A 12047-nucleotide genomic window follows, 5' to 3' on the forward strand; every position below is an offset into this window, starting at 1 on the left:
CTGAATTCTGACCCCTGCCCTGTAGCCTACTCTGCCCTTGGCATTGGCTACACTTTGAGCCCCTGAGAACTGCTCTGTACTCACCCTTCTTGCTATTAGGAGAGTCAGAGAGAATAAGGCCCAACATCAGGGTAGAGTAATAGGTTAAACTTATGGACTCTGGAGCCAGACTTCCTGGGTTTAAATCCCTATCACCTATTAGTGGCTAATATTAGTATTAGGCAAGTTACTTGATTTGCTGTGCCTGTTTTCTCTTCTGTAAAGGGTGATGATAACAGTACCTACTACACTGATTTATTATTGAGGATTAAATAAGTCAATACATATAATAGGCTTAGAGTAGAGCCTGACAATGGCAAATTGTATTCAATAAATATTAATTTTATTAATAAAGCTTTTCCCCATATTTCCTTTAGATATATAATTTTTAAAAAATATTATAGTTACAGGTAAAGCGCCTCACCATCTCACTCCCTTTCTCCTCACTGGCAACCACTTTCCTGAGATTGATATGTACCCTTCCTGCCTATATTTAAAAATTTTTATTATATCTGTGTGTATCCATAAGCAACTGCAGTATGCGGCACATTTTTAAAAATGGTATCATAAGTGACATCTCATTTCACCTGTTTTCCACTCAAAATTATGTGAGCTTTACCCACATTGACACACACTCTAGTGCCATGTCCAGTCCCTTGACTCTACCAGATGTATTTTTCTTATTTGTCCCTAAAACGTCTTTTACAGCTTGTTATTATGAACCAGGAGCCAATCAAGGTTCATATTTTGCATTTGTTTGTATGTCTCTCTCTCTCTTTTTTTTTAAATAAATTTATTTAGTTAATTTATTTATTTGGCTGCGTTGGGTCTTTGTTGCTGTGCATGGGCTTTCTCTAGTTGAGGTGAGCGAGGTCTACTCTTCGTTGTGGTGTGTGGGCTTCTCATTGTGGTGGCTTCTCTTGTGGAGCACGGGCTCTAGGTGCACAGGCTCAGTAGTTGTGGCTCGCAGGCTCTAGAGCACAGGCTCAGTAGTTGTGGCGCACGGGCTTAGTTGCTCTGCGACATGTGGGATCTTCCCAGACCAGGGCTCAAACCTGTGTCCCTTGCGTTGGCAGGTGGATTCTTAACCACTGCGCCACCAGGGCAGCCCTTGCAACTGATTTTTTGAAGAAACTGGGTTAGATGGCTTGTAGATTGTTTTACATTCTGGATTTGTCTCTTTGGTGTTGAACTTGTTTCCCTGTCCCTTATACTTACTTGGCAGGTAGAGGGTGACTGCCCTTACTCCTCAATTCATATTGGGATGGAGAGGCTGATTTGTTCTCAGCTCCAACTCCAAATTCCCAGGGAAAAGATAGGATGGCTTATCTTGGGTTAGGTGTTATATTAGTTTCTTTTGACAGCTGTACCACAATTTAGTGGCTTAAAACAACACACATCGGGACTTCCCTGGTGGTCCAGTGGTTAAGACTCCGTGCTTCCAGTGCAGGGGGCACGGGTTCGATCCCTGGTTGGGGAATTAATATCCTGCATGCTGCACGATGTGGCCAAAAAATAAATTAAAACAAACAAACAAACACACATTATCTTCTGGAGGCTAGAAGTCTGGCACGGGTTAAAATCCAGGTGTTAGCAGGGCTGTGTTCCTTTCTCGAGGGTGGAGGGAAGAATTCATTTCCTTGACTTTCTATCTTCTACAGACCACCCACATTCCTTGGCTCATGGCCCTTTCTCTGCCTTCAAAGCCAGCATTGTTGCATCTCTCTGACCATTCTTCCCTCAGATGCATCTGATTCCATCATGCAGGCTCTTCACATCACCCCTCACTGCTTGCCGTTACTTGTGCACCTTATTTTCTGGACCAAAGTGAAGGACTTGACAGTTAACTAAAGCTGTGCTGGGGAATGTTTTAACAGGCTCCTGGGGAGGGAGATGCCCCCATTTGTAGTAGTTGCCAGTTTCTGTGGCATAAATACTCCCACCATGGCCAATTTCAAGCTACCAATATGATTTCAACAGGCTTGAAAACTTCCTAAAGATGTAACTATGGTTCCAGCAACGACACTGCATTTAATCCTATTACATTTCACCTTGTTCAGCACTATCCAGCCTGCTGTTGACTGTTGAAAACAGATGGTTTCCACGGATCTTGTTTGTTTTGTTTCCACAGGGGCTGTACCAGCTCACCATGGATATCATTATGATGAACCGAGTGTGTAGAATGTTCCGCCAAGGCCTCAGGGGATTTCGGGAATATCAGATCATTGAGACTGCTCACAGAAAGCACCCTATCTTCTCTTTCTGGGATGTAAGCTGCTGGGCTTAGCAGGTTTATACACGGTTTAAAGGGGTCCAATAAATAGCACCTCACTTCCCAGCCCAAGTTCTGAATCAACTGAGAGAGAAGACAAAGGGTAAAGCAGATGGGAGACTGAGCTGTCACTTTTATTAATGACAAAACGTATATTGGAGAAGCTGACGGGTGTCATCAAGCCAGAGGGTTACCTAATACTAAACCCCAGAGTTGGACAGCCTTATCGACGACCCCAGTCACAGGCAGTGCTGGACCAAGGCAGGCATCCACTGCAGTAGCAGGGTCTCCTGCCGTATACTCACCGCAGGGAAGGGCAGAGCAGAATGTGGGCTTGGAGGGATGGAGAAGGGGATGATCATGCCCGGTTTCTCCTTCCAAATTCACCAAAGAGTTTAAGTCACTCCTTCTCAGTGTGAAAGGAGAGGGGCTAGTAGTGTTCTGCTGGTACAACTCCCTCCACGTAGAGAGAAACATCAAGAGTGGGGAAGAAGCCATCTCCATTCCAAGGGTGATTAAAACAGCCAGAAGAAATCCGGGAGCCACAATGGAGCCAGGATTTCCCGAATACCTACCAACTGTTCATCTTCTCTGCCTTCTTTTCTGTCCCCCCCACCTAGACAAGAAGGGGACATTTGCAGGGCCTCTCTGGTGACCTTGCTTTCTAGATTTTCTGGAAGGTCCCAATTTCAAATATTTTATCCCAATGGTAGATCCTGAGCCCCTTTTTGGGTCAGGAAAGTTGATCACCATTCTGTTAACTTGTTCTGGGTCCCCAAGGGAGTCTTCATTACTATCCAGGGCTCCAAAGTTTCCCCAGCCAATACCTAGACAAACCCTGCCCAGATTCCTATTGTGCCAGCCGCGCCTCCCCACTGCATCCAGCGATTGCCTCCAAAATATTTCCCAGAATGGTTTCTGAAGCCTAGCAGCCAAGGAGAGGGGCGTGGAGGGCTGGTGATGGGGAAAGGAAGGTGTCTTAGGTTGGTTTCTGAGGGACCAGCAGGTAATGTAACTGTGTATATGTGGCTGAGTTTAAGATGAAGCACGGAGTAGGCACCTGGGGGCAGCTTGAGGGGAAGGGCTTGCCCCATCTAAAGACATTCAAATTCATATATTTTGAAGACATTTTGGTGGCCAAACCAAACAAATCTGCAGCCAGATTCTTCCCTGTAATTGGGCCATGAGATGAGAAGGGTTGGAGCAGGAGCGTCGTAACCTCAGGAAGGGCCTTCTGACTCAGGGTGTCACGCAATGGTGAAGCGAAGGGCCCTGGAGGCCAGGAGTCTGTGGTTACCAGAAGACTTGGGTTGGTGCCTGGGCAGCTGGAAGCTGAAGACCAGAGTCAGGCTTGTCATCACGGAGTGCGAGGCTAAACCTAACAACATTGCTCTGTCAGGGTGGCCTTGAGCGGAGCGGAAGCCTCTCAGGGACAGCCTATGGGGGTCATACGGCTTCCAGGCAGGGAGCCGGGGGGTTGGGGCATAGTGTCGGGCAGAGAAAGCCGTAGACTGGTTTTCAGTGGAGTATGTGAATCCAGATCTTTCTGAACATCACGTCTTTCTTTCATTGGCCTCCCTGAGAAGCACCACATGGATGTATAAACTATAAATGGAGGGAGAGGACAGGGAACCGAGTAGGCTCTGGGGAAGGATGTGAGGTGTGCCCAGAGAGATGAAAGGGGGGGGTCCTGGTTTGCCCCAGGATGCTGTTCAGGGCCTTGTTTGTCCCTTTCCTCCCCTGCTACTCCCCCCTACAGATCTTTTTCCTCTCTCTCTCTGCCCCTTTTTCTACCCTTTCCACATCCTCTCTGCATCTGTTAGGAAATAGGGTTGAATTAGTTCATCCCTAAGACCTCCTATACCTCTTCTTCCTGGCCATCCTTCAGATGAGGACCATTTCCTCACTGTGTGATTTTGGGGCAACTTCCTTCACCCACTTCAGGTCCTCAGTGGAGCTGCTCAGTAATACCTGCTTTGTCCTGATGATGAAATGGAATAAGATAAGCCGTGCCCGGCTCATTATAGGCACTTAATGAAGGTTGGCTTCATTTGTTCCTTCCTTTTTATCCCTCTTTTCTGTTCTTTTTTTTCCTCTATACTTTCCTTTATTTATTTATTTTTTTGCTTCTTTTCCCTCTTCCTTTTCTCTCTCCATCCTTCTTCTCTTCATCCTCCTTTCCCTCTCCCTAACCCCGTCTTTCTATGCCTCCATAATAATACATTGTCAGTGCTGGGCCCAAGTCCTGTGTGGAGCTGGGGCTTTTGAGCGGAGGTGGACATGAGAGGCCCAGCTGGTAGGAGGTTTCCCAAGGCTTCCTGCCTACCGCAGTGGCCCAGGTACGCAGAAGGGTTTCAGTGCAAAATTCTAGAAACAGTCTTGCTGATTCTCCTTCCTCTCCGCAGCCCCCTTTCCTTTTTTTTTTCCCCCAGAAAAAGAAACAAGGCCGAATCACATTTGATACCATGGACTTCATTGCAGAGTCGGTATGTACACACAGCTCTGACCTTGCTGCTGGGAATTTTTTTTTTTTTTCTTGCATCATAGGGTGAAAGAAGCCCTGGGCTGGGTATCAGGATAGCTGGGTTCAGACCAGGTTCTGCCACCAACCCAGTGTGCCACCCTGAGCTAGCCACTTAGTTTCCTCCCCTATAAAATAGCTGATCTTAGTGATCCCTTTCAGTTCTGGCATCCCAAGACTGCGAGCCTTCCCCGCCGCCACCCAGCCGAACCCCAAACCCATTGTTGCTTTATAGCTGAGCAGAACCAGCACGGGAGATCGCCTGTGCTTGGACCAGTGGGAAAACCGTAGAAGGCAAAGGAGAGGATGTGAGAGCCCCAGACAGAGGAGAAATAATCAGGGTGGTGGGAAAAAGCACTGGCCTGTGTGTGAATTCTGGCTCTGCCCGAAACTTTCTGATAGATGCTGGGCACATCTGTCTTTCACCTGGGCTCAGGTGGCCACTCTGAGAAGCGAATGCCTTCATGTCATTTGGACTATGTGATTTGTTCTCCGAATTTCAAGCATTATTATCTTCCTGGCTTCTCCCCACCAAATCCTGGATACTAAATTAAAATTTAAAATTTAATTTAAATTTTAAAGGGGCTTCCTTATTTATAGGGAAGATCTGAAGTTCTCACCAATGTAGACCTGACTTGACCCTGGCCTGGAGCAGCCATGATGGTTTTTCTCTAGGAAAAGCAGGGAGAACAGAGCTTTATAACTGGTACCAGGACCACCTGTGCCACCCTGCTGCCTCCTCCTCCTTTGGAACCAAGGTGTGGCTTCTGTTGACTGCCTCCCCTGGGCATAATCTAATTTCTCATGCCCCATTATATATGAAACACAGTAAAGTCCTCCAAATTCTGAGTTTTCTTCAGTTTTCGAGACCAGCCAGTGTCCGACACTGCGCATTGAAGGTTACCCAAGTTTCGCCCTTCAGACAGGAGAAACTAGGGGTCTCTCTGAGAGCCACAGAGCTCTGGAGATGGAGGCAATTCTGTGCATAGCAATAGAAGGAGAGAGGCGAGTACAGAGGAAAAGTCCATCATATAGGCAAGGCTTCTCTGCCTTTTGAATGAGTTATCACTTGGCTCTGTCTCCAGCACAGAGATGGAGAGTAGAGACCCAATTTAAAAACCTGCCCTTTGAGTGACTGCGAATGGGAACCAGGTTTCTTTTTAGGGTGATTACAAGGTTCTAAAACCCACTGTGGTGATGCACTACTCTGTGAATACACTAAAAATTGATCTGTACACTTTAAATGGTGAAATCATATGTTATGTGAATTACATCTCGATCAAGCTGATACACACACACACACACACACACACACACACTTTTATAAATATATAAGCTGTCTCTCAGACAACACTGGAAAACTCAACTTCCATATAGTCTACTAATGCTAACCTTCTCAGAAAGAATCCTAAGAATTATAGAGGCTTAGAATCATAGACTCATTTATTATAGCATTTGTGAGACATTGGAAACAATGGGTACATTTCTAAAACATGGTTTAAAAAAAATATTGAGTGAAAAAAAGGCAAGTTGCATAAACGATGTCAGCAGTCTAACATTTATGCAAATAAAAATAAAACAATTCTATACATATTCTGTGGGCACACGTATAAGTATATAATAATATATATAAATGGTTAACTCTGGTGGTGGGGAGCAGGTCTGGGTTACTGGTGACATGGTACAAGGGGATTTTAACTGTATATATTGTTCTGATTTTTAATGGAAAATAGTCATGCATTATGTTATTTTCAAAAATTTTATTTATGCATAAGAAAAAGGCAGGAAACAAGAATACCGCATGTAAATGGCTAGTTCTGGGTGGTAGGATTATGGGCAGCCCCTCTTATTTTCCTTTATCTTTCCTGTATGCTAGATGAACACAATGAGGAGATGGCTGGCCTGAAGTGAGTGAGGGTGACAGCGCTGAGAAATGGTGTGTGAGAAACAGGCAGGGCTCTGTTTGAATACTATTCCCTTTTCCCCATTCCAGATATCTTTATGAGCTCCTAAGGTAGGCCTAGATCTGTGTCTGGTGGTGGGGAATACAGTCAGCTCTCTGTATCTGCAGGTTCCACATCCGTGGATTCAACTGACCATGGATAGAAAATATTCAGAAAAGAAAAATTCCAGAAAGTTCCAAAAAGCAAAACTTGAATACTGCTTGCAGACAGCAACTATTTATTGTATTTGCAACTATTTACATAGTATGTACATTGCGTTAGGTATTATAAGTAATCTAGGGATGATTTAAAGTATACAGGAGGATGTGCACATACTACACCATTTTAGGTAAGGGACTTGAGCATCTGCAGATTTTGGTATTGGCAGGGGTCCCGGAACCAATCCTTCCTCCCCACCTTGTGGATACTGAAGGACAAGGATGACTGTGCTAGGTTGTGTAACATTCGCACCTTCCCTTAAGGAGCTAATTAGGAGTTAAGGTGATGAAACTTACCCAGGAAGTTAAGAACAAACTGTCACTTCTGTAGGAATCCACAGAAGGCAGTCTCAAGGGTTAGGGGTGATAAGAAGGATTTCCTGAAGGAATTAGGGCCCTAAGTGGGCCCGAAAAATAAGTTTGGTTCATAGAAGCCAGAGGCATCTGTTTTGCCATAAATAGACCCTATGATAGAAATCCTAATGGGTTATTGATAGTAAGAGAGAAAAAGGAGAAAGATTGGATTCAGACCATAAAAAAGACCAGCACTTCCATAGCCCTTGCTCTGTGCCATGCGCATTGTAAGCCCTTGACACGTATTAACCCTGCTATTTGTACATGAAGTTTCTGTTATCATCAGGTAGGGAAACAGGGGCTCCGGGAGAAGAGACTTGTGCCAGGACACACAAATGGGAAGTCGCAGGACAAAGTTCAAACCCAGGCACCTGGCAGCAGAGCCTGTATGCTTTTAACCACTGTGCTACACTGCCTTTCCGAGGGAATATGCTAGGCTTCAGGTCTGTCGTTGTGAAGATCAGAATTCTGCATCATGTCCCACTTTCCTTTTGCTTCTATGACAGTTACTGTTATGTAAGACTGCCGGTATTCATTCCTTCCTTCCATAAGTATGTATTTTGTTGAGTGTCCACTACAGATGAGACATTATTCTAGAGTGGGAAACAAGGTAGACAAGGCCACTATCGTGTTTCTATTGGGGCTTATATTCTAGAGCACCTTTGTCCGATGGAACTTTCTGTGCCAATGGAAATGTTTAGTAGTCTGCATTATCCAAAACAGTAGCCAGCAGACACACGTAGCTACTGAACACTTGTCGTTAGTGTGACTGAGGGGCTTATTTTTTATCTAATTTAATTTAAATTTAAGTAGCCACATGTGGCTGTTGGCTGCCATAGTGGACAGTGCAGTTCTACACGTGTGTGTGTGTGTGTGTGTGTGTGTGTGTAGGGTGGGGAAATGACAGATAATATCCACATTAACAAAAAAAGAATAAGATCATTTCAGAAAGTATTAAATGCTTTGAAGAGAATGATTCAGAGCTCACAGAGTGCTGGGAAGGGGGCCTGCTATTTTAGCTCAGATGATCCAGAAGGAACTCCCTGAGGATTTGGCACCATATGAGCTGAGAGCAGAGTGAGGAGGAGGAGACGGCAGCCATATCCATGTGAAAACCCAGGGGAAGAACATTCCGGGCAGAGGAAACAGCCCAAGCAAAGATCTAAAGACAGAAGTGAGCTTGGCACGTGCCAGAGATGGGTAGAAGGCTAGAGGCTAGAGAATGAGGGGAGAGGCAGGAGGAGAGGTTGGAGGGCAGTAGGCAGGTAGGGAGTCAGGCCATGTGGGGCCCCAGGCTGTGGTAGGAGTTAACATTTTCTCCTAAGTGCAATGGGCAGCCAGTGAGGGGTGTTAACAACTCACAGTGCCATTTCCCTGGCAGGTAGGAGTGGTGAGCCAATGGGTAGATCTGCCCGCTCCCTGGTCTACGAGTCCTGAGGGTTAGCTAAGCGTCTCTGTAGGCTCTCTTTGTTCCTTAGACTCCCGGAGCATGCTGAGGTATAGGCTGAGGCAGGGGAGCTCTCCCCTGACTGAAGTGTGTCAAAGGGCCCCTGGAGCCCAGTGAGCCCCATTATTGACTTGGGGGCGTGGTCAATGAACAGCAGAGGTAGTATGATCAGTAGTTGGGGATACAGGCCTTGGCATGTAACAAATCTAGGTAATAATCCTGCCTGAGTGTCTTCATCTGTCAAAGAGGATAATAATCGTGCCTCGCTTCTTTAGGTAAAGATTCAATGAGACGGTGTGTGTAAGTTGCCTATCCCGATGCCTGGCACACAGGAAGCACTCATTACATGTCAGCCGCTATTGTACGGGGAGTGGGAAAGTGTGAAAGCAGGAGTGTGGGGAGTTGCCTGCTAGCCCCTGGGGGAAACTGCTGGGTCCTCTGTGTCACTTTGGCTCTCTCTTTCCAGGGTCACTTCCCTCCAAGGGCCATTCAGATCACGCAGAAGAAGCCCGCTTGGAGGGCAGAGCGCGAGATCCAGTCCCTCTGTAACCTCCTGCAGGTTCTGGATAGTTACCGGAACTACTCGGAGCCCCTGCAGCTGCTCCTGGCCAAGGTCATGCGCTTTGAACGGTCAGTGAGGGGCACATCCCTTGGCCCCCGGGCTGGGGCTGGGCTGGGCAAGAAGGGCCCGGCTGCGAAGGCCACGGCGGGTCTACCAGCCCTCTGCGGGGTGTCAGCCGTGAGAAACCATCTGTCACTTCACCTTGGTGCTCACCGTTATGACTGCAGCCCACTGTGTCTCAGCCATTCATTGAGAATCTACCCAGCATTAAGGAGTCACTGAGTCTGGAGAGGAGCTGGTTGGAACCTCAGAAAGGATCTAGTCTAATCCCCTCATTTTTCAGATGAGGAAACTGAGGCTCGGGGGGGGGGGGAAATAAGTCATCCTAGTTCACCCATAAAATAAGTAGCAGAGCCGAGACTCAAATCCAGGCCCTAAAAGCCAGAAGGGATCACAGGTGAGGTACTACATCCAGGTAGGAACAACTAGGGCAAGGGTCTGTGAACTTGGATGAGAAAAAATATTATATCTGTATTTTCCTTAACCTCTAAATTTATAATTTCCTTCAGTCATGAATGTAGGTAACAAACCACTCCATACTATTTATTTATTTGGCTGTGTCGGGTCTTAGTTGCGGCATGCAGGATCTTTCGTTGCAGCGCGCAGGCTTCTCTCTAGTTGTGGCATGCGGGCTTAGTTGCCCTGTGGCATGTGGGATCTTAGTTCCCTGACCAGGAATCGAACTCGCATCCCCTGCATTGGGAGGTGGATTCTTAACCACTGGACCACCTGGGAAGTCCCTGTATAATTTTTTTTATAAATAAAAAAATACAGGTATTATGATGTATTCAAGTTGCTGCAGATTTCTCAAAAGATAATTTATATTTATCACATCTTTGAAATGATGGTAGTTATTAGATCTGCTGCTGGCTCTTGTTTTTCAGTGCCTTAATAAAGAGGCACATGCATTGCTATATCACAAACTTGGTTTTTTCTTAACTGTAATTCTAATGTATATTATTTTATACATTTAAAACATTGTTCTGTGAAGCCTTCACCAGATTGTCAATTGGTCCGTGACACACACAAAAAAGGACCTTGTAAATCCCTTGTAGTAGAGAAGCCTAAGAGGTGCATGTGAAAATAGTTATTTCCAGGACATTTCAGTGGCCTCAGGGGGGCAGCCTAGCAGAATATTTGAGGTAAGACCTGTCTTGAAAATCTAAGATGTAGGGTCACTATAGGTTTGTGCCCTATCTTCCTTCATAGCGGTCACAGTCTAAGACATAACCACAACTAATTACGGATTACGGACGACCCTTTATGACCCATGCAGGGTCTGTTTCACAGGTGATAAGCCAGGAGGAGGTAACCTTCCAGCTAGCTTGGCCAAGGGAGTTTCACAGAAGAGGTGGCATTCGAACAGGTAGATTTGACAAGTGGACGTGTAGACGGGGCATTCCAGGCAGAGGGAACCATCTGCTTTGTTCTAGTCCAGTAAAGAAGAGAGGGAGTCACTGCTGTCTTAAAGTAAGATTCTATAGCAGGCAGAATGGCGTCACAGAAAGAAAAAGAGTCACAGGCTTAGAAGCTCTGGAGTTTAATGCCCCGTCTGCTGTGTGACCTCAGGCAAGCCACTTAACCTTTCTGAGCCTAGTATCCCCGTGAGTGATATAAAGATAATAATATGAATTTTACAGGCTTTTTGTGAACATCAGGAGGTGATAATTGTTAAAGCCCTCCGCTAGTTGCTGATTACTATTTCTGGGACTGGGAATTAGCAGATTAGATAGAATTCTTCCACTCGCAAGTGACAGAAACCCAGCCTAAGGGAATGCATTGGTGGCTCATGTATCTGAAAGTCCTGGGATAGTTCTCCAGCTTCAGGCTCAGCTGGATTCAGGGGCTCAGTGTCACCGGGACCCACGTTTGTGTCTGTCTCTCTCCATCTCTTGGCACTTCATTTGCATAAGCAGCTTATGCAAATGCAAATGCAAAGGAGAGTCTCTGTCTGAGACTCTCCCTTCATGGTGGCCAGCCGGCTGCTACAGCCACAGCTCCAAACTTCTAGCTTTCCAGGTTCAGTCCATTGGGAAGGAGAGAATACCTCTTCCCAGTCAAGTCAGAGCCTTGGGATTAGTTCTTTCTGAGCCAAGGTGATCTCACTTGAATCACCAGTGGGTTAGTGATGTTCCGATTGTCTAAGAGTCAAGAAAAGTTGTTTCCCCCAAAGTAAAATCAGGGTGCAGTTGGTGGAAAAAGGTGACCAGATGCTTGGCAGAGAAAACAACAGATATCTGCTGTATGAGATATCTCTTCACTCCCAAAATGTAGGTTATGGTCTCTGAGGGTCTACCCTGGAATGAAGGCTGGCCTGTGTTCTCTCGTCCCCAAAGTCTTATTTCCTGGCTGAATATGCTTGCCTTCTCCCATCTAGTCATTGTCATCTGGGCTGTCGCCTCTTTCCTCTATTGATAAAGCCCCTGGTTTGTACATTGTCCTGTCTGATGGAGCTTACTGTTCTTTCTTTGAATATGCCAGGCCTCCAGCCATCTCTGTGCTTTTGGACATGGTGGTCCCTGTGCCTCCGACACTCTTCCATCTCTCTGGCCATCTGGATGACTCTAGCCACCATCCTAGAGCCCTCTCTGGCCTTCCTAAACTGGGTTAAGTGCCCTTTCTCTGTGCTTC

The 12047-nt window shown here is 46.1% G+C and overlaps 1 protein-coding gene across 3 annotated transcripts in view; it reads left to right on the top strand.

Moving 5' to 3' along the window:
• Nucleotides 1–12047, top strand: part of CNBD2 (cyclic nucleotide binding domain containing 2) — a 78233-nt gene that overhangs the window by 14924 nt on the left and 51262 nt on the right. For all 3 annotated transcript variants that reach the window (XM_057528481.1, XM_057528482.1, XM_028169352.2), the window contains 3 exons: nt 2171–2308; nt 4744–4797; nt 9261–9424. In XM_057528481.1, the coding sequence (XP_057384464.1) occupies nt 2171–2308; nt 4744–4797; nt 9261–9424 (356 nt within the window). The remainder of the gene's footprint in view (nt 1–2170; nt 2309–4743; nt 4798–9260; nt 9425–12047) is intronic.

Source organism: Balaenoptera acutorostrata, chromosome 15 (assembly GCF_949987535.1).
Source record: "Balaenoptera acutorostrata chromosome 15, mBalAcu1.1, whole genome shotgun sequence".
In the NCBI taxonomy this organism is placed as follows: domain Eukaryota; kingdom Metazoa; phylum Chordata; class Mammalia; order Artiodactyla; family Balaenopteridae; genus Balaenoptera; species Balaenoptera acutorostrata.